The sequence below is a fragment of the Anabrus simplex genome, chromosome 2 (assembly GCF_040414725.1).
Source record: "Anabrus simplex isolate iqAnaSimp1 chromosome 2, ASM4041472v1, whole genome shotgun sequence".
Lineage (NCBI taxonomy): Eukaryota > Metazoa > Arthropoda > Insecta > Orthoptera > Tettigoniidae > Anabrus > Anabrus simplex.
Window position 1 is genome coordinate 656,566,403 of NC_090266.1, and position 24,089 is coordinate 656,590,491.

Sequence of the window (24,089 nt, forward strand, 5' to 3'; positions counted from 1 at the left end):
AAGTCGGACATGACATGGCATGTTCTCATTTGTCAACAAGCCAAACACGAAGTCTTCCAATTGAGAGCAATTTCTGGCTTATAGAGGTTATTGGGTGAAAACAATTTAATAGTTTACGTGATCTAATTATTTTGTGCCAGATTGTAGTCAAAACTTCTATTTGACTCCAACATACACATTTTAACGGGTTAGTATCCATCATACGGATCCGACTCATTGGATGAATGGTCAGCGTACTGGCCTTCGGTTCAGAGGGTCCCGGCTTCGATTCCCGGCCGGGTCGGGGATTTTAATCGCTTCTGATTAATTCTTCTGGCTTGGAGACTGGGTGTATGTGTCCGTCCCAACACTATTCTCATCATATTCAGACAACATACCACACTATCAACCACCACAGAAACACGCAATAGTGTTTACATACCTCCATATAGAGTTGGCGCCAGGAAGGGCATCCGGCCGTAAAACAGGGCCAAATCCACATGTGGGACGCAGTTCGCACCCGCGACCCCACAGGTGTGGGAAAAAGCGCTAGGAAAAGAAGAATAATAAGAAGAAGACGAAGAGATTTCCTTATTAAAGTATGAAGGCTTTCACGGCCGGTGTCAATATAATAAAATTCTTCCGGGCTGTTATGCCGTGGTCCACTCCTCTCGCTTCTCCCAGACGTTTCGACACGTTTCGACTACTGCTAGTCGAAACGTCTGGGAGAAGCGAGAGGAGTGGACCACGGCATAACAGCCCGGAAGAATTTTATTATATGAAGAGATTTCCATCATACGGCAATTTATTTCCGATTCCAATCTTGAAATCACAGAGGTATTATTTTCCTTGATAGCATACAGCACCATTCGAGAATCAGTATACACTGATCTCCATCCTTATGACAATCTTGTAAAGATAATCAATATTAGCCTGGTCTTCTCAATTGCCTTCGAGATGCCGTATTTTATTCCATAAATGTCCAGCGAATACAAAATTAATGTTATCGTGGGCTCATGACAGAGTATGATGACAGCTGTCCTTAAAGGGCAAAACTTCGAGGTAATACGCCCCTGACTGAAGTTTGACTCTCACTCAACAATATTACTCTTGTGATTTTTACTAAGCGGAACGTAACTTAACAGAGCAATAGTCGTTTTGGGCAAAACACCCCTCCTGCCGAGTCGGATTCATGGAGTAAAGATAAGTGACAGTTGGTTCGATGTCCGTTCGGTCAGTTACTCTACGCCGGCTTTCATTTTTTACGTGTGAGAGAAGCTATGTATACATTACAGTACCACCTTCTTACGTACTGAGGTGCACTCAAATATACTTTGAACATACAATTTCGGATAGCGCATACTCCTATGCCGTCAGATTGTACATGGACCAACAGCCATGAAGGAGCTCAGTTGCAGGGAGAACGCCTTGTCGCCTACTGTAAGCTAAGCTGACCAGTAAGCATACTATTCTTGCTGTCAGGGGTATTTCATTTAATCACTGACCAAATTGCCTGTTGCCATTTCTTGATGGATGCAGTACTTTTGTATCCGTCTCTTGGCACAGGCCAGAGCAAAGTGTAGCTTCCACCGAAGTCCCAGTTTCATCCATGGCTGTGACAATATGGAAGCTGCTGAGATATGGATGGTGCTGAGTAATGACATTTGGAGCACAACTGGTGTCTGTGTTATGAAAAGTGTTGCTCATAGGATCAGTCGTGCTGCAGTAGCACCTTCTGGTCCAGTGAGGAAAGCAATGGCAAACTACCTCACTCCTCATCTTGCCTAGTACGCCTCATTTGGGCTCTGCCATTGGTTTTTGCAGTTTCCCTATAACTGCATAGCGTTTGGTGGTGCTATTTGAGGATCCAACCAGCCTCTGGGCTGATGACCTAACAGATAGACAGACAGACAGACACTGACCAAACTATTTTTTCTTGTAAGGGTTCTTCAACCGACTTCATCCTTCCCACACAATCTGGAAAGTAAGTCCTTACTTCATAGGCTACACGTTCCAGATAATTAAATTTGCCTTGAAGAGACCAGAAGCTAGAGCACATTTGTGCCATAGATTACCGCAGAGTTTAACACCTCTGTTCTGAACAGAAGACTGTTCCATTATGATACTGGCGTTTGTGCCTTTTTTTTAGAAATGATATTTGTCCGTGGCGTCGACTCTGTAGATCTCTTGCCACTACTTTCACCGTATGATAGAAACCTGAATGTAAATGTAATTGGGGAAGTGTTGAATGTGAGGAAAGGAAGGTTAAGAACGACACAAACACCCAGTCCTCAGGCCAGGAATATTCATCATTTACAATTAAAAACCCCTGACCCGGCCGGATGACGCGTTGCCCCCTACACCGCGAGGCCGGATGGCATTTGTGCCTAATTACTGTAATAGTTATTTCTTTATTGTTCATGAAATGCCTCGTTTAATAAGATCAGGTGTTAATCGATATTCTGTGTTAAGAACTGGTTAACACAGAGTCACGGTCAAAAGTGGTGTGCAGTAGCCTTACTCACGAAGAGAAAAATGTGTACCTCAAAACGTAGTGTTTGGTGTTTGTTGATACCGTAATCTTTGCCAGCTGACGTCCAGCTTTACTTGGAATCAGAGCCATAGGAATGTGATTTTATCATTTCAAAAACTCTACATGCGTTGACAGAGAATCGAAACGAGGATACCATGGTCAGACACAATGACACTGCTATCACGGTGTTATTTATGTTGTGTCGGGTCCTCATCTTCCATATACGAGCGAGTGAAGTGAGGACCGTACCTCTATATTATTTGTGATTAATCAATTGGCCTACCTGTTATTTAACTGAAATGGAAGTGGATCGCTATCTATAAGACGCCGAGAGTGGCATTAAGAAACTATTTCACCAGTCCGAGGTATTATCAGGGCAGAATACATCCCATTCATGCCCCCCATTCCACTCTTGGAACAAACAGCCTTGGCTTGCCAAGATGACTTCTGCCCAGCACGAATATTGGAGTAGTACGTGATCAGTGTGACGGCACTCATTGCCGTGCAATGCTTGGCTTTCCTGACCGGGTCCGTGGCCACTCATATCAAACAGCTCCTCAGTTGATTCATGCTCGATCCAGAACCGAGTCATGTTACTATGCTAAAAGCTGGACCACGGGAGCGGCTTTCTTAAGCTGAGGTGTAACCACAGAGTTATCACCAAGTCCTACCATTTGATTTTTGAATAATAATAAATAACAATGTTATTGGCTTTAGGTCCCACTAGCTACTTTTAAGATTTTCGGAGACGCCGAGTTGCCTTAATTTAATCCCGCATTAGTTCTTTTTTTTTTGCTATGGGCTTTACGTCGCACCGACACAGATAGGTCTTATGGCGACGATGGGATAGGAAAGGCCTAGGATTGGAAGGAAGCGGCCGTGGCCTTAATTAAGGTACAGCCCCAGCATTTGCCTGGTGTGAAAATGGGAAACCACGGAAAACCATTTTCAGAGCTGCCGATAGTGGGATTCGAACCTACTATCTCCCGGATGCAAGCTCACAGCCGCGCGCCTCTACGCGCACGGCCAACTCGCCCGGTATTAGTTCTTTTACGTGCCAGTAAATCTACCGACACGAGGCTGACGTAATTAATACCAAATACCACCGGGCTGAGCCAGGATCGAACCTGCCAAGTTGGGGTCAGAAGGCCTGCGACTCAACCGTCGAAACCACTAAGCCCGGCCGTGGTTTCTGAAATGAAAAGACACGTAAGTTATGTGAGAGTTACTTTCCAATTGCGTTGTAATTACAGTATTATGTCTCATTATTTGTAACGAAATATTTTTATGATATATTCTGTAAATATGGTATTAATAACTGCGTAACGGATTTTAAATTATCATGTTACGCTACCGGTACTTGCAATGGGACATTTTAAGATATAATTTGTTAATTTTGTTTGAATTCTTATGCGAATGGGGGTAATTATGTTTTACTACTCGTCGATAATATTTTTATGAATTGTTTTGTATTCATTTCATCATTCTTTAGTCCCCGTCTTTCGTTATCACATAACTTCATGTTTTGATATAGTTTCTTGTAATATTTTGTTTTCGTGTAATTATCTTGTTGTATTCGTTGTTATCGAGTGTAGGTTTAATTTCGTTGTGTTATTGCAAGTAAAGGGGGCTGCCTACTGAGGTGGTAAAGGCGTGCTTGGTTCACCCGGAAGGACGTGGGTTCAGTTCCCCCCTTAGGCAGTCGAAAAGTTAAGAAACGAGATTTCCTCTTCTGGAGCGGAATATGGCCCCGAGGTTCACTCAGCCTACACCAAAAATGAGTAGCAGGTTAATTCCTGGGAGCAAAGGAGGCCGGGCATAGAGCTAGGTACTCTATCCCACTGAGTGGGAAGTGGAAGCCTTTACTTTCCACACCTGCAAAGGCTTTCATGACCCGTACGGAGATGACTTTGCTTTCTACTATAAGTAAGCAATGCCACCGAGATATCTCCAATTTCAATGAATTTTTAATAACAATACTACTACTACTACTACTACTACTACTACTACTACTACTACTACTACTAATAATAATAATAATAATAATAATAATAATAATAATACCGGTCTAGGAAGCCAAGAATAACGGCCGAGAGGATTCATCGTGCTGACCACACGACACCTCGTAATCTGCAGGCCTTCGGGATGAGTAGCGGTCGCTTGTTAGGCCAAGGCCCTTCAAGGGCTGTAGTGCCATGGGGTTTAATAATAATAATAATAATAATAATAATAATAATAATAATGATAATAATAATAATAATACGTCCTTGTGGTTTAAATACCGCGTAAAACTAGAAGTCCCGTGGCTACGATCACGGTATCAACGCACACAAAATTATAAGGTTGTTTCTACCTGCCACCTCGTTATCCCATGAATCAAAAGCACAGAATTACTAACAGTAAACACACTCTTCCGGCTGAGCCACTCAGCCAGACAATAGTTACTTTCGAAAGAATAAATCTGAGGATGTGTGCTCTGTAACTGGAACTACAAATATTTCGGTTTGTAATGCAGGCTACGGTTAAAGATGAATATGATTGGCAATAGCCAGAGAAACCACTGGGAGAACATAGCGGCGATTGGAGCTTCAATCATAATGAAGCGAACAGCAGTCAGCTGAGATTTATAACCGGGTATAGAACCATCGATGTGTGTCAAGTATATTAGATTGAACGTCTCGTGAGCCAAACTATTGTCAGAAACCTTCAATAACGTTGGATTAGAAATACACTCATACACGCTTTCTATCTCGGGAAGATTTTACATTTTTCACATACGAATTAAGATAAAATGAAATCCCAGCAACGGGATATTTATTCACACATATAGCGACGTCTTGAGAAGTAGAAAGAGAGAACTAAAAACAAATAGTACAGAAAATTAGAAATACTGCAATCTAAAAATTAAAAACAGCAAAATGGGAAGTCGTTTCAGGAAGAGGGGAACCTTTCTAACTCTACCTCCATTACCAGTGAACAAATAGTTAATAATAATAATAATAATAATAATAATAATAATAATAATAATAATAATAATAACAACATACAAACATACATTATCATTATAGACTGTTATGTCTTTCAGCGTTCAGTCAGTAAGCCTCTGTGGATTTACTAAAGTCGCCACAATCCTCGATTTGCAACTAGTGTTGGGGCCTCATTTAGTTCTATACCTCTTTATCTTTAACTCGTTAGAAACCGAGTCTAACCATCGTCGTCTTGGTCTACCTCTACTTCTCTTACCCTCCATAACAGAGTCCATTATTCTCCTAGGTAACCTGTACTCCTCCATTCGCCTCATATGACCCCACCACCACCGAAGCCGGTTTATGCGTACAGCTTCATCCATCGAGTTCATTCCTAAATTAGTCTTTATCTCCTCATTCCTAGTACCCTCCTGTCATTGTTCTCACCTGCTTGTACCAGCAATCATTCTTGCTACTTTCATGTCTGTTACTTCTAACTTATGAATAAGATATTCTGGGACCACCCAGCTTTCGCTCCCGTAAAGCACAGTTGGTCTGAAAACGGACCGATGTAAAGATAGTTTCGTCTGGGAGCTGACTTCCTTCTTACAGAATACTGTTGATCGCAACTGCGTGCTCACTGCATTAGCTTTACGACAGCTTGATTCAATCTCACTTACTATATTACCTTCCTGGGAGAACACACAACCTAAATACTTGAAATTATCGACCTCTTCTAGCTTTGTATCACCAATCTGACATTCAATTCTGTTGAATTTCTTACCTACTGACATCAATTTAGTCTTCTAGAGAGTAATTTTCATACCATACTCATTGCACCTATTTTCAACTTCCAAGATATTAGACTGCAGGCTTTCGGCACAATCTGCCATTAAGACCAAGTCGTCAGCATAGGCTAGACTGCTTACTACATTTCCACCTAACTGAATTCCTCCCTGGCATTCTATAAATTTCAGCAGATGATCCATGTAAACTACGAACAGTAAAGGTGAAAGATTACAGCCTTGTCTAACCCCTGTAAGTAACCTGAACCAAGAACTCATTCTACCATCAATTCTCACTGAAGCCCAATTGTCAATATAAATGCCTTTGATTGATTTTAATAATCTACCTTTAATTCCATAATCCCCCAGTGTAACGAACATCTTTTCCCTCGATACCCTGTCATATGTTTTATCTAGATCTACGAAACAAACACATCTGCCTATTACTCTCGTAGCATTTTTCAGTTACCTGGCGCATACTGAAAATCTGATCCTGAGAGCCTCTCTGTGGTCTGAAACCACACTGGTTTTCATCCAACTTCCTCTCAACGACTGATCGCACCCTCCCTTCCAAGATGCCAGTGAATACTTTGCCCGGTATACTAATCAATGAGATACCTCGATAGTTGTTGCAATCCTACCTGTTCCCTTGCTTATAGATAAGTGAGAATTAGTGAGAATTTTCGAACAGTAGACAATAAGCAGGTTCAGGATATAGAAAGAGAATGGGTGGCATACAGGGAAGCTGTAGTAGAAACAGCAAGGGAATGCCTAGGAACAACTGTGTGTAAAGATGGGAAAAAGCGAACAACTTGGTGGAGTGATGAAGTGAGAGCAGCTTGTAAACGTAAAAAGAAGGCTTATCAGAAATGGCTCCAAACAAGGGCCGATTCAGGCAGGGAATTGTACATAGATGAAAGAAACAGAGCGAAACAAATAGTTGTTGAATCCAAAAAGAAGTCATGGAAAGATTTTGGTAATAACCTGGAAAGGCTAGGTCAAGCAGCAGGGAGCCCTTTCTGGACAGTTATAAAGAAACTTAGGAAGGGAGGGAAAAAGGAAATGAACAAGTGTTTTAGGTAATTCAGGTGAACTCATAATTGATCACGGAAAATCACTGAAGAGGTGGAGGGAATATTTTGAACATCTCAACGTAAAAGGAAATCTTCCTGATGGTGTTGCGAACAGCCAAGCTCATGGGGAGGAGCAAAATTATGTTGGTGAAATTACGCTTGAGGATGTGGAAAGGATGGTAAATAAACTCCACTCTCACAAAGCAGCAGGAATAGATGAAATTAGACCTGAAGTGGTGAAGTATAGTGGGAAGGCAGGGATGAAATGACTTCATGGAGTAGTAAGATTAAAATGGAGTGTTGATAAGGTACCTTCAGATTGGACAGAAGCAGTAAGGGAACAGGTAAAGCATTCACTGGCATCTTGGAAGGGAGGGTGCGATCAGTGATTGAGAAGTTGGATTATAACCAGTGTGGTTTCAGACCACAGAGGGGCTGTCAGGATCAGATTTTCAGAATGCGCCAGGTAATTGAAAAATGCTACGAGAGGTATAGATTTTTTTTTTTAGAATTTGTTTTACGTCGCACCGACGCAGATAGGTCTTACGGCGACGATGGGATAGGAAAGGGCTAGGAGTGGGAAGGAAGTGGCCGTGGCCTTAATTAAGGTGCCTGGTGCGAAAATGGTAAACCAAGGAGAACCATCTTCAGGGCTGCCGACAGTGGGGTTCGAACTCACTATCTCCCGGATGCAAGCTCAAAGCTGCGGGCCCCTAATCGCACGGCCAACTCGCCCGGTACGAGAGGAATAGACAGCTGTGATTATGTTTCGTAGATCTAAAGAAAGCATATGAGAAGGGTACCGAGGGAAAAGATGTTCACCATACTGGGGGACTATGGAAAAAAGAAAGAAACGGCGTATGGCTTTTAGTGCCGGGAGTGTCCGAGGACAAGTTCGGCTCGCCAGATGCAGGTCTTTCGATGTGACGCCCGTAAGCGACCGGGGCGTCGTGATGAGGATGAAATAATGATGAAGACGACACATACACCAAGCCCCCAAGCCAGCGGAATTAACCAATCATGGTTAAAATTCCCGACCCTGCCGGGAATAGAACCCGGGACACCTGTGACCAAAGGCCAGCCCACTAACCACTTAGCCATGGAGTCGGACTGTGGAATTAAAGGTAGATTATTAAAATCAATCAAAGGCATTTATGTTGATAATTGGGCTTCAGTGAGAGTTGATGGTAGAATGAGTTCTTGGTTCAGGTTACTTACAGGGGTTAGATAAGGCTGTAATCTTTCACCTTTGGTGTTCGTAGTTCACATGAATCATCTGCTGAAAGGTATAAAATGCCAGGGAGGAATTCAGTTAGGTTGAAATGTAGTAAGCAGTCTAGCCTATGCTAACGACTTGGTCTTAATGGCAGATTGTGCTGAAAGCCTGCAGTCTAATATCTTGGAACTTGAAAATAGGTGCAATGAATATGGTATGAATGTTAGCCTTTCGAAGACTAAACTGATGAAGGAAGCGGCCGTGGAATTAATTAAGGTACAGCCACGGCATTTGCCTGGTGTGAAAATGGGAAACCACAGAAAACCATCTTCAGGGCTGCCGACAGTGGGGCTCGAACCCAGCTCGCAGTTGCGATCAACAGTATTCTGTAAGAAGGAAGTCAAATCCCGGACGAAACTATCTTTACATCGGTCTGTTTTCAGACCAACTTTGCTTTATGGGAGCGAAAGCTGGGTGCACTCAGGTTATCTTATTCATAAGTTAGAAGTAACAGATATGAAAGTTGCGAGAATGATTGCTGGTACAAACAGGTGGGAACAAAGGCAGGAGGGTACTCGGAATGAGGAGATAAGGGCTAAGTTAGGAATGAACGCGATGGATGAAGCTGTACGCATAAACCGGCTTCGGTATTGGAGTCATGTGAGGCGAACGGAGGAGGATAGGTTACCTAGGAGAATAATGGACTTTGTTATGGAGGGTATGAGAAGTAGATGGAGACCAAGACGACGATCGTTAGACTCAGTTTCTAATGATTTCAAGATAAGAGGTATAGAACTAAATGAGGCCACAGCACTAGTTGCAGAGGATTGTGGCGACATTTAGTAAATTCACACAGGCTTGCAGACTGAACGCTGAAAGTCATAACGGTCTATAATAATGTATTTATTATTATTGTTATTATTATTATTATTATTATTATTATTATTATTATTATTATCATGCACTCGGCGAGTTGGCCGTGCGGTTAGGGGTGCACAGCTGTGGCTTGCATCCGGGAGATAGTGGGTTCGAACCCAAGTGTCGGTAGCCCTGAAGATGGTTTTCCGTGGTTCCCATTATTACACCAGGCAAATGCTGTGGTTGTACCTTATATTAAGACCAGGGCCGATTCCTTCCCACTCCTAGGACTTCCATGTCCCATCGTCGCTGTGAGTCCTAACTGTGTCGGTGCGACGTAAAACAGATTGTAATGAAAAATTATTATTATTATTATTATTATTATTATTATTATTATTATTATTATTATGCAATTTGCTTTACGTCACACCGACGCAGGCTTGATTAAGGCACAGCACCAACATTTGTCTGGTGTGAAAATAGTAAACCGTGGAAAACCTTTTTCAGGGCTGCTGACAGTAGTGGGATTCGACCCACTATCTCTCGAATGCAAGCTGACAGCTTCGTGACTCAAACCGCACAGACACTTGCTCGGTTCAAGGTATTATATTTTGATTCTGCGTTGCAGCTTGTAGTACTGTAAAAGCATTTCGCTGCAAAATTCCACAACAAATAAGCGTTTAATGCTAAGAAGTCATCTTTCGATTCTGAATTAGGAGAGTAGTTCAATTAATCGGCCACGAGGTAGATTATTGAAATATTTAAATTAGATGTTAATAGAACAAGTATTTGTTCTGCTGTCAGCCACTTTAACACACTAAGAGATTGTTTCTAGTTCTCGACGCTGTCTCGAGAAGCTTGGTTAAGTCTATGTCCCAAAAATATCAGCCAACCAGCAATAGCTAAACGAGTGCGTAAAATGATTAACTGCTTCATTTTACAGGTTAACGAGATTCTTTATTCTTTTCTTTACACTAGCGAAACGAAGGCTAGTTAGATCCCAACTGCTCTACCACAACTGTCATAGGCGGCCTATGTATCACTGAAGAGATGCCCTTCTCCATAGCACCGGGTTTAATTCTCGGCCGGGTTGGGGAATTGTTAACCATAAACGGTTAATTCAGTTTCTTATACACAGCAGACGCTGCCCATGCTTGTCGGATGATCTGCCTTAAAAGGGCTGCATCAGGCTAGCAATGACCACATTAAATTATTAAACCGAAGAGTTATACTACGGGTATGAGGAATTTTGTAGTTGGCCTTCGCTTTTCTCATAGAGCCAGATATTGTTCTTGCACATAGCCTTCCAAGTCCACCGAAATGCTTACATCAACCTACTCTACGAGTGACCGAGTGACACCTTCACATTTTTTTTTTTTTTGCTATTGGCTTTACGTCGCACCGACACAGATAGGTCTTTTGACGACGATGGGATAGGAAAGGCCTAGGAGTTGGATGGAAGCGGCCGTGGTCTTAATTAAGGTACAGCCCCAACATTTCCCTGGTGTGGAAATGGTAAACCACGGAAAACCATCTACAGGGCTGACGACAGTGGGATTCGAACTCTCTACCTCCCGGATGCAATCTCACGGCCGCGTGCTCCTTCACATCTTTAAACAAAGGGGCTGGCTGGGTAAGAAATGGTATTACTGTCTGATACCTCAGTCACTTTTATAGTTGCGCTCGAAATAATTAAAAACGTAATTGGTAAACATTTCTACATAAAAACTCAGTTGCGCTCGGTTACAGTGGGCATTCGGTTTGACATTCATTTATCCTGCAGAATCTGGACATGTTTAGTATCCAACCACTCGATCCGAAACTGACAGATTTCGTCGATTATTGTTACAAACTTCATAGCATGTGAGCATTATTTTCTCCGTCCGACTCGTTGGCTGAATGGTCAGCGTACTGGCCTTCGGTTCAGAGGTTCGATTGCCGGCTGGATCAGGGATTTTAACCTTCATTGGTTAATTCCAATGGCCCGGGGGCTGGGTGTTTGTGCTGTCCCCAACATCCCTGCAACTCACACACCACACACAACACTATCCTCCACCACAATAACACGCAGTTACCTACACATGGCAGATGCCGCCCACCCTCATCGGAGGGTCTGCCTTACAAGGGCTGCACTGGGCTAGAAATAGCCACACGAAATTATTATTTTCTCCCGAGATTTGGACTTCAAATACAAGTAGGCCTACTCCTGAAAGCGCTACAAATGCATGCGAGGCGTTTCATACAGATCTTTTGTTTAATTTTAACACTGTTCATCCACATATTTACAATTTTGTAGATACTGTGATTCAAACACAAACCAGTACCTATATTAAATTTAATGATATACAAAATGCTAATAGAGTCAGACCAAAATATAAAACACGCAAACAGTATGTTCAAGAACTGATTTCTCAAAATACACAAGGAGATATTAGTGCTTTACATTTCCCACAAAAGCACGAATTTTTACTGTACACTAAAGACGAATTCTGTTCCATTTATTTAATACCCTTTAACGGGTAGCAAGTTATCCGTACAATTATTTTAAATATTTCAACGAGTACCAAGTTACTGGTACGATTATTGTAAACAGCAAGTTTAACCATCCCTGTTGATAGGAAACTGCTTCACAGAGAGTCCTATGTCCTTATAACTGAGAAGGAAAATTCTGCCGCGCAAAAATTGGCCATCAGGGTCAACTGATGTACCTACCAAAATTTGAACACAGTGCAACTGATGCGATCTGATTAGGTATACTTCTACTTTCAGCGCAACTGATGACCTCCCATTTGGCCAGATGAGAGTAACAAATTTGAAATAACTCATATCAGAATATACAGTGCAAAATAAGTATTACATATCACCAATGATGGGTCTGAGATTAAATGACACCTCTCCCTCTCTATAAACAAGGACTTCTCTTTCGTATTTTATCACTGGAAAATATAGCATCCTCTTGGGCAGTTCCTTCAATAATTATGTAAATGTATTCTTTATTCCGGGGGTCCAAGCGCACGATTCAAAAATCCCTCGTAAATTCCGTATCCCGCGCCCGAGAAGATGATTTCTGAAATCTTAGTCATCAGTCCCACGTACTTGTGTGCATAGAGAGATATTGCTCGGTGACACGATTGATTGGAAGAAGGTTATTACTATAATAATTTTGTGTGGCTATTTCTAGCCGATGCCTTTGCTGGCAGGACCTAGTGTTTACAGTGCACTGTGTCTTCTGGTATAGGCTAGAGCAATTTTATTACTTTCATAGATCTGTCTCTGTCTTACCCTTGGCTTTGACAATGTGGAAGTGACTGAGGTATGAGCGATGCTAGTAATGCCAATCCTTATGCAGCCAGTCCCTGCTATGAAGGGTGTGAAAATGTTGCTCATAGGGTCGTTTGGTGTATGCATTTCAGTGGGCTTGGCAGACTGATATGTAATAGCAACTCTGGCTCGGTGAGGAAAGCAACGGGAAACTACCTCACTCCTCATTTCCCTAGTACGCCTCTTCAGTGATACCTAGGCCATCTAAGACAGCTGATGGCAGAGCTGTTGAGGATCCCACCAGCGGAATCGCTGACGGACTGAACATACATACATTTCTAGCCGAGTGCAGCCCTTGTAAGGCAGATCCTCCAATGAGGGTGGGCGGCATCTGCCATGTGTAGGTAACTGCGTGTTATTGTGTGTAGAGGATAGTGTTATGTGTGGTGTGTGAGATGCAGGGATGTTGGGGACAGCACAAACTCCCAGTCCCCGGCCCACTGGAATTAACCACTGAAGGTTAAAATCCCCGATCCGGCCGGGAATCGAACCCAGGACCCTCTGAACCGAAGGCCAGTACGCTGACCATTCAGCCAACGAGTCGGGCAGCTTATTACTGAGTTACATGCTTCAAAATCTAAACCAAACTCCAACCTCACCTACGGTGGATGGTATACATGGCTAACATTGCTGATGTCATATGCGATATACCCACCCAAGATACGCATATCGAGAGGATCCCCATCAGCTATCATTGATAGCCTGGACGTCACTGAACTGAAGAGGCGTACTAGGGTAATGAGGAGTACGGTAGTTTCCCGTTGCTTTCCTCATAGAGCAGAACGTGTTATTACACATCAGTCTGCCAAGTCTACTGAAATGTATACACCAAATGACCCTACCCCTATGAGTGACACTTTCACACCATTCATCGCGGCCAATGGCTGCATCAGGAATTGCTCATACCTCATTCACCTTCATATTGTCAAGGAAAAATATGATAGACTACTGAGACAGATCTATGAAAGCAACAAACTTGCTCTAACACACACACAGACACACACACACATTGTCTTCTGTCACTAAAGCACGCCAGGTCTAGGTCAATCAACACGAGGCCACTGAGTATCCCCACCCTTTAAGGAGCTTCCTGTCCATTTCATTTGGAGTGGATTCACTTCACAACACTGCCAAGTTATTGAGCCTCGGCCTCACCAAAAAACGTTACGTGTTAAACCTAACGCCAATGAGCAACCACGATGCTGAAGTTAGCACTCCTTATTTCAAGTAAATACGAAAGTACAAACTACTCATCTATGACAGTCGATATGAACAGCGTATCTTCAAATAATGAACAATAGCTAAAGGAATAAATTATAATTTCGTGTGGCTATTGCTAGCCTGGTGCAGTCCTGTAAGGCAGACACTCTGATGAGGTTGAGCGGCATCTGCCGTGAATAGGAGATTGCGTGGTACTTTTTTGATAGTTGCTTTTACGTCGCACCGACACAGATAGGTCTTACGGCGACGATGGGACAGGGAAGGGCTAGGAGTGGGAAGGAAGCGGCCGTGGCCTTAATTAAGGTACAGCCCCAGCATTTGCCTGGTGTGAAAATGGGAAACCACGGAAAACCATTTCAGGGCTGCCGACAGTGGGGTTCGAACCTACTATCTCCCGAATACTGGCCGCACTTAAGCGACTGCAGCTATCGAGCTCGGCGATTGCGTGGTACTGGGGTGTAAGGTAGTGTTATGTGTTGTGTATGAGTTACAGCGGTGTTGGCTACAGCACAAAAATCCATTCCCCGAGCCAGGGGAATTAACCATTTAAGGTTAAAATCTCCGACCCGGCCGGGAATCGAGCCCGGGGTTCTCTAAACCGAAAGCCACTATACTGACCAGCCAAGGAGCTGAACAGCTAAAGAAATAACTATGTAACGTTGTGATTTGTTTCCGAGGGAGTCTTTTTAACTTCGAATAGTCGCGAGCGTCTACATACTATAGTAAGTGAAATGGAAGAAAAATGAGCTGTAACCAGCATCTTCCCAGAAAACAACCCCACAGTTCTTTGTTTTGTTATATTTTAGGAGAATGCGGAGGTGAACAGAACTTGTTTGACAGAGTATTTTACCTACAAAAAGAAGCTATACACGTATTTCAGTAAGAATGCTGTTTACAGAAACTGATAATAATTTCGTGTGGCTATTTCTAGCCGAGTGCAGCCCTTGTAAGGCAGACCCTCCGATGAGGGTGGGCGGCATCTGCCAGGGGTAGGTAACTGCCTGTTGTTGTGGTGGAGGATAGTGTGTGTGGTGTGTGAGTTGCAGGGATGTTGGGGACAGCACAAACACTCAGCCCCAGGGCCACTGGAATTAATCAATGAATGATAAAATTCCCGACCCGGCCGGGGAATCGAACCCGGGACCCTCTGAATCGAAGGCCAGTAGGCTGGCCATTCAGCCAAAGAGTCGGACCTACAGAAACTAAATAACATGGATGATTCTTACTGACAGTTACGTACAACAAACTACTAATGAAGGTAGTTTAATGTATTTGCCATATTATTCATGAATGTGTATAACCATGTTAAAAGCAGCCAGTTTTGGTCTGAAATACCGAGCGAAAGGTTTGTTGTAACCTAAAAGTTAGCCGAATTTCTCACCAGGTAGAGCTGTACTGACCTGTTGAATTGGTTTAGGAGGGTAGAGAGTCGAGTACCAACGACAGAAGGGGATATATTTGAACTTCAGAATAGTTGTAGTCTAGCAGACTGAAACCGCAAAAGTTGAAGGTTAATTTCAACTAACTATCTAAACAAATAAGAGAAAGATGAGGTACATGATAGGCTATTCCCACAAAAATAAAGCACATGTACTACTGAACTCGATCGCCCTGCGTCTCAGCAGTCTACTTCAGTTCAGGGACCAGGGACGGAGACTTTTCGTGACAAATTGACCACACGAGATTCAGTGAGCCTCCTTTCACTTACTGTCAATTTTAATATGACCGGGGCCGTGAATGTAACATGGGATTAATGAGCCAGACATATGCGACTTTTCCCTTTGTTTCTTTCTTGATGGTTTTACAAAGCTATCAGCATATTGTATTACAAGCTTTATTTGTCAAGCCTGTCGCATTTCTGACCATTTTCAACATAGAAGAAAGGGAACTTGTGACCTATAGATTCAGACTATTACAACATGAAAGAAGTTAGATTTTTCTTTCTTACACCCTGCTTTCAATTATGAGGATTTAGACGTCCGCATTTAATTTCTTGTTTTCTGAAAACCTGGAGTATCTCATACCTTTTTCTGTTCCATCCCTACTCTAGAGACTCCGTACCGAGCTCGATAGCTGCAGTCACTTAAGTGCGGCCAGTATCCGGTATTCGGGAGATAGTAGGTTCGAACCCCACTGTCGGCAGCCCTGAAAATGGTTTTCCGTGGTTTCCCATTTTCACACCAGGCAAATCTGGGGCTGTACCTTAATTAAGGCCACGGCCGTTTCCTTCCCACTCCTAGCCCTTTCCTGTCCCATCGTCGCCGTAAGACCTATCTGTGTCGGTGCGACGTAAAACAACTAGCAAAAAAAAAACTCCGTTGCGGCGGTACTGTAATGCCGCGTATCAGTTCATCAATGGCACGCTCTGTGTGGAGTGGGGAATGGCGATCCTGAGCATGTTCAAGGACGTTCAATAACTGTGGGAAATCGTAATTGTTCTGATCATTTTGAGCCACCGAACTCTGTTCATTTTGGAGTCGACAGTCCTGAAATTAATCTCACAGTTTCCTTACATATATATATATATATTTGTGGATCTTAAAACACCTTTGATCAACAACCTCCTTGTACTTGTGGGCGAGAAAGAATTTTGATAAACTATGTTTCTGAGAAATCTTTACTAACATCTGTCACTGTAATAATTTTATGTTACGATTAAAATAATTGCCTTACGACTTGAAATAATGTGCATTCCTGCATTTCCTTACAGGAAGTAGGGAAATCACACTATTGAAAGTTACTGTAATCACCGGGATTGAATCCACGGATCTCTGAACTGTGTACTTGCCCAGTCGCATTAATTAACGCGCACAATTGAGGCGATTTCTGTAAACGACTTCTTTGTCAACGAAAAGAGCAAACCAATCGTCATTTACAAGTTAAAGCAAACAAGCAATCTTCTTGTCTTACATGGCAGCTGATATCGTGATACCTCCTGTTTTACACGGAATTCCAATGGGGATGTACATTTTCATTTCAATCATCCTATGCGCATTGACTGGGATTCGAACTGCGATCGCCTTAGTGAGAAACCAACAACTGTCACTCACTATCACTCCCATCTGTATATTAAGTAAGGTGATAGACAAACTTCTGTTCTCCTGTGGGCTAAGAATAGACAAATCCATCTAGGAGAGACGATGTTTACGAAGTCGAACTCATTACAGCGAAGTTGAGGGATTTATCCCAGGGTTTTTTCTTGCGAAGAACGATTGAGTATTTTAAATATTTCGATTCTGATTTAATTGGTACTGTGTGATGTGATTAGCAACATGTTGAAATGTTAACATGAATTCTGCCGAATTTTTTTCAGAGTTCATGACTCAAAGCCTAACCAAATTAACGCATATATGACTTCTTTTACCTCACTCCAGTACCGGTACATATGGGAAGGTGCATATTTGGTAAGATATCAGACATCGGAGCTAAGAAGGAAAGATCACTGGTAGCTCAAACATACATGTGGAACATGAATAAATTGTGTTGCGAATAATTCGTCACCGAATTATTGAAACGGGACATCAGAAATTTTTAGGGTTCGTTGTTGTTGTTGTTGTTGTTGCTTGAGAAGGGGAAAGAGAAAAATAATACGAGGTAATAATGAGGGGGATGTATATTTCTTAACTTTAATATTTTTCTAGGATACGTTTTGAAAGAAATTAGCGTCCAGTTTCTTGGCTTCAGTGTATTGGTCTTCAGTTCAGAGGTCCTTTGGATCGAATCCCAGGCGGGCTGAGGATTTTAACTGCGTATAATTAATTACTCTGGCTCGGGGACTTGATCTTACGATCGTCTTAATACACATCTACACACAGGACATCACACCATCAACCACCACAGGAACACGCAATAGTGAATATATTCCTCCACATAGGGTTGACGTCAGGAAAGGAATACGGCCGCAAACCTGGACTTATTCCATATTAATGCCGACCCTAGATGATTGGAAAAAGTCCAGGAAACTCTTAAAAAATACTTAAAAGGAATTGTGTGACAAATACTTTTCATGAGAGTTGTTTAAAATAATTTTCTTAGTGATGTTTGGACCTTGTGTATGATTTAAACATAATTATTTTACAGTAACTGGTCACATATGTCGACTATTTGATCAAGTACACAACAATTTCGCTCAAAGTGAGAACAAAACCTCGTTCTCCACTGTTCATTAACGGAATCTTTGCGGATCGACATTCAGCAACAGCAAAATCTCACCATTGACACAGTACAGCTACACGCACAAATTACACGTGGCCATCATTATACGAACGTTAACAGGAAAGTTCGATCTCACAACAAATTTCGGCTTCAGAAAATGTTTGGATGTTACATTATTTGAAGCACAGGTACACTTTTCCCAATGTACTTGCAAATGGACACACTGGTAAATATATCAAGTTAACAGTAGTAAATCAAACAAGACCAGGATACACAAAATAGATACATTACAAATTATCCCGTTGTCCCTAGCTCCTACACAGAGTAAATACAATATAATTATTTTGCTAGTGGCTTTATGTCGCAGCGACACAGACAGATCTTATGGCGACGATTGGATGGGAAAGGGCTAGCAGTGGGGAGGATGTGGCCGTGGCCTTAATTAAGGTACAGCCCCAGCATTTGCCTGGTGAGAAAATGGGAAACCACGGAAAACCATCTTCAGGGCTGCCGACAGTGGGATTCAAACCCACTATCTCCCGGATGCAAGCTCACAGCTGCGTGACCCTAACCGCACGGTAACAGATTTGGTTAGCAGGGAATGATTTACTACAGGGTTATGTTCGCTGACAAATCAAAGAGGCATTAACAGAAACGTAATCCTAATTCATAGGTGACCTCAAAGTCAAACTACTACTTGTTAATTCAGACATCAAAAAATCATACCACCAGTACAGAAATATTTAAATCTGCATATTTTTTATACAATTGAATTGGTCATTAGAGACATCCCACATCCGCACTTTTGATGGTAAATGAATTTGCCACATGTTTGAGTTATCTAAAGATTGCCACATCGATTTAAGGGCGGAATCACCGTCTGCGTTTAGAAACTCCTCACGCATTGTATATGGTGGACACAAGAATAGTAAAAATTGCAAATCACGGTGGCCAAATGTCCTGTCGCTAGAGTCTCATGACGGAAAATGTCCAAAGAGAGAAAAGCAAAGCTTTAATATCTCGCAATGTATGCAATATGCTTATTTTTTAGATGTATGGTGGTGTCATTGCTAGAGATTTCACTGGACGACCTGTATCCCATACTTCCCACATTGACAAGAAAAGGTTTCCCTTCTGCAAGATGCTGAATACTTGGAAGATTTTGTTCTCGAAAACGCAAAGAAAATCATGGACGCAAGAATACGAAGGAATCAAAATATTATTTGGTGAAATCTGCAATTGGCCCACTGTTGGCAAGGATGATGACTTTATGGACTAAGGAATACCACAACGCTGATCATTGTCTGCGGACAGGCAAAAAAAAAAAAGTTTGAAAAATGAACAAATGTACAATCTTTGCTTAAACAAATATTTTGTAATAATAATAATAATAATCGCTTTTATACCATTCCGAAAACTGTAATAACACTTGTATTGACAGAAGTCTTAAAAATAAAGTGCTTACGAATAAGAAAAATGCAATGAACACCCAGCACTGTTTATACTCATTGCATTGTGAAATAGCACATGTGAATAAAATTTGAAATTGCCTGTGCCGCATGTGAAAAGAAATAAACATAAAATTTCAGACAAAAATAACTTAAAAATGTGTTACACTTAAAATCAAACCCTACGGCACTTAACGCCCTTGAAAGGGCCTTGGTCTGCCCAGCGACCGCTGCTTAGTCTGAAGGCCTGCAGATTACGAGGGGTCGTGTGGTCAGCACAACGCAACCTCTCAGCCGAAAGAAACGAAACGCTTAGACGTTCAAAATATAATTCCATTATTCACTGTAGTTTTCCTTTATTATCTCAAAAGTAGGTTTTCAGCAGACCGTTTCTCCAACGACCGATTCAATTAACATCCGTGATTTGTAGTAGCTGGCTCGTGGTGGAGACTATTGTAGCTCCTTCATGTAAATTCTGTGAGGCGGGAGAGCTAACGTTTGCAGAAAAATGTGTGGGTTAGTACGTTTCTGCGGCTAGGAAACGAAAAAACACACTAAACACCGCAATAAATAAAATAAAATACCATTGTAGCATTTCCTCTGGGTTACTGCAGAAGTAGTTAACTCAGGGCCTTTGCCGTGCGTAAGGTTCTGTTTACAACATTGGCGCAGTGTCCAATTTCATTGTGGACTGGAAAAATAAGACAATAGGCTTACATATATTTCCACTCAGGACTGCTATGTTTCTCATCACACCGTTCTTACTTTCTATAACACTGAACTCATTAAATCCCGAATCTAATAATAGATTATTTCCTATCTCTCTGTTTCTCTTACCCTTTACGGCCGAGTTTCCTATAACTCTGCTGTATCAAATAATAATAATAATAATAATAATAATAATAATAATAATAATAATAATAATAATAATAATAATAATAATAATAATAATACCGTCCTCAGGGGCGCAGTCAGTTAGCCTTTGTCCTCCTGTTACAAAACAGAGGGGTTGAAGGGGCTGAAGTCGATGGCATTTTGTGGTGTTTAAAAAGCAACAATTCCATGTCATTGCTTCCAGCACGTTAAAGAACTCCTGCGGGGTAAAATTCTGATAGGCTGGCGTCTTTTAAAGTCTATAGAGGTCGTTAAAAATAGCATGATATTATTATTATTATTATTATTATTATTATTATTATTATTATTATTATTATTGCCAATCTCGGAGTCTGAGTTACTCAGCCGTTTTCCTTCTTTTCTTATGATAGAGTGTTCAATACTGGCTGAGGTTGGTGGCATTTGAGGGTGTTTAAGAGCGACATGTTAAAGAACTCCTGCGGGACCGAATTCCGACATTCTGTCGTCTCATAAAATATGTAGAAACTGAAGCGTTGTTATACATTTAATAATAATTTGCATTTGTATTGACGTATGTTACTTCGTATACAGGTCAAATTAGGCATTAATTGCAGCGATGTGTCACCCAGAATAACTGACAAAATATTAGGCACTACTCCAACCAAGTTGAGGAAATGGAGGGCAATGGTCCATTGGCAAAGCAAGCATAGGGACTAGTCAAACAGCTTTAAGAGACAATAAGTACTCACTCTTGGTGGCTTGTGGTCTGGTGGAGTTATTGGCAAGGCTGGGGGTTACGTCTGTCTCGTCAGCGCCGCGTCTCGTCACCACTACGGACCACGACACAGCTATCAGGATGACAAGGAGGAGGATGGCTGCACCGGCGGCTGCACTTAACGCCCTCTGTCCCACACGGGACGTCATATTAGCCTGGAACAATCACCGCTCAGTAAATCTTAGGTAGGTAGGTGTATTATTAACTGTACAACTAATCTAAGCATTTAATTCGAGTCTTGAAGTTATTTGTCGTCCTCGGCATTGTTAGTTAAATGGAAGAGTGTTTTTAAATAGCGCACATTTTGATCGGAGAAAATTATTTTCAACATTAATTCAGCTGTAGCTATAGAAGAGGCGAGCGAACAAAAAGTTATCTTCCAGCTGTGCAAGCATGTGCATGGAGAGGGCCCTTAACGGTGAGGTTAAGGTTATTCTCCACAGTTTAACCAATAGTCCGGGTGTCTAATATAATTTATAATGATGTACAATTTTCATGTTTAGTTACAAATGTATTATCGCTGTTAGAAAGTAAGTTATGAAAGGATTGTTATTAATGACATCCATGAACCAATGACACAAAGGATAAAAGTGATATTCAGCACTTTTCCTTTTGCACCTCAATAGCCACTTCATAAAGAAAATAAGGAAAATTCTGTTTTGGTTCAATGTTAAGGGGTCCTTGAGTGGAAAGGTTGTACACAACAATCGCTCAAGAATACTTTGACACACGCGGAGCCCCTCCGTTCGTGTTCTCTTCGAGCGAATAGTGCATTCTTTGCATTCTCCCAGAACGCATCCCATTAGACTACTAAGACGTTCGAGGTTGGCTGGAAACTAGAAGACTGGAACGCTACCTATATCATGAGTGAAAAAAAGTATATAAGTGGCCATTATAACATAGGTTTTCGATAGAAAATTTGTGACAAAAGTGCTATTTAATATCTAGGTGGTTATTTACAGTTAAAATACCGGAATCCGTAAAAACACTGTACTGCCGGTGCATCACTAATGCATGTACAACTATAAAAGATGCATATACTGAATACTAAAAGTGGGAAGGCGAGTCCCAGGGTGCCTTATATGGATCGTGAAATCATTAGGGTTTGATAAAGTTACAGCTTGTTTAGAAGAGAAAATACATTTCTAAAAAATTACCACGGGTTAGTAGTGTCACTGGATACAAGGTAGTGTTCTTGTCCTTTCGCAGTGGGTTGAACACTAACTTCCTCTCAGAAATCAAGGAAATTTCAGCATAGTATAGCTTTTTTTCCTTTCCAAAGAAACGGATCACTGGAGATACGAACAAGTTCGCGAACACTACGTGAGAAGCATGTTCACACACACACACATACACACGAGAGGTTCCGGTCACTCCACGAGACGCACGGAGACCAAGACGCTAGCACGCTACACCGCACAGCCGGTCTAGTCCCAACTATGCGGACTGACTGAGTGCAGCATCAACTCACCAGCCGCGAGCCTCGTAGAGCATCGGGTAAGTTCGGAGCCAGCCGCGCCTGCGAGACTCCTCGTTCCCAGTCTCGACAAAGAAAATATCGCGAATCAATTAAATGACACGGCTTTCTTTTGACTGTAATGTAAGGGTTCATGATCATAAAAGACAACTCTACGATACGATGTTTTCTCCAAAAAGGTGCATAATGTATTTTTCTGGAGGGAAACATAGCATACTACAAGGCCATTTGGGCGTCTAAGGAGCCCCTCCCCTTTAAACATGGCCTTATTTGGACCATGCAGACAGCACCTTTTTACAAGAGTTAGTTTTCAGGATGTTAATGATCTATGGCGTGTTTTTTCTTTCATTATTCCTCCCATACTCCTATCCTAGAATGTTTTCCTGACTGTATATTCTTAGAGGAGCAAATTCAGAAAGGGCGTACCATGCATTGCCTCCACATGTGTATTGTCTCCTGTTAAACGACTTACTGAACTTGATACTGAAGGTAGTACAGCGCCAAGTTACGGGAACGTGCTGGCTGACGGGACCTGTTGCGATGATCAGTGAGTAATTATGGACATTGCAGAAGTAAAAGTGATAAAACCAGAACGGAAGTCTACTTTGCCTACGTGAATCAAGGATGAACGATGAAGAGTGCGGCTTGTTATTGTTTTTTATATTGGAGGTTCAGGAAACGTGATCATTACAGTGGTGTCTACTTTAGCGTGCGTACTTGGAAATAACATTTGGGAAGTAGGTTAAGGAAAGATATCCAGGGGCATTTCAAGTCAGGTACTATCGCAAGAAATACCTCGAGTAATGCCAGTGCAGAACTCAGAGAGGTACAGAACCCCAATCAACTGTTGGTTTAGCTTCATGTCAAGGGCATCGGATATCATGGTCGTTACGTCGTACTGGCACATGAGATTTTTACACTTTATGTAATTATTTGCTCTGTGGTTTTTGTATTCGTTGCACCCACAAATTCATCTTGTCCTGTCGGTAACGCGAGAAGCATGTGATGACTACTCAATACAAACAGCGCCTCCTGACCCAAGTGCAATCATATTTCGAATAAGTAATACTCCTAATCTTGGAAAGAAAGATCCTGAGAAAGATATATGGCCCTGTGTGTGAGAACAATTTTTGACAGTCTGGAAAATCAAGAACTGTACAGTCATCCTGACAGAATGAAACAAGGATGAGTGAGATAGCCAGGGCGCGGGGAATGGATGTATAGTAGCCGAGTGGGTGCGAAGATCTACAGAGGCAACGCGGGAGGAAGAAAAAAGAAGGGCAAACCACGGATATATTCGGTGGATGATGTGGAGGATGATCTCTACAGGCTGGGAGTCAGAGGATGAGGGAGGGGAGCAGCGGATAGAGAGGAGTGAAAGAAGATTGTATGGGAGGCAGCCTGTAGCACCATGGGGAATAGTTAAT

General features: G+C 42.0%; 1 protein-coding gene across 3 annotated transcripts in view; it reads right to left on the reverse strand.

Annotated features, from left to right (window-relative positions):
* The window catches only part of LOC136864326 (A disintegrin and metalloproteinase with thrombospondin motifs 4), a 644,921-nt gene extending 622,304 nt beyond the window's left edge, over window positions 1-22,617 (reverse strand). For all 3 annotated transcript variants that reach the window (XM_067141158.2, XM_067141157.2, XM_067141159.2), the window contains exons 1-2: window positions 22,343-22,617; window positions 21,160-21,340 (exon numbers count right to left, since the gene is read on the reverse strand). In XM_067141158.2, the coding sequence (XP_066997259.2) occupies window positions 21,160-21,334 (175 nt within the window). In that variant the 5' untranslated portion in view covers window positions 21,335-21,340; window positions 22,343-22,617. The remainder of the gene's footprint in view (window positions 1-21,159; window positions 21,341-22,342) is intronic.
* Between the last annotated feature and the right edge of the window lie 1,472 nt (window positions 22,618-24,089).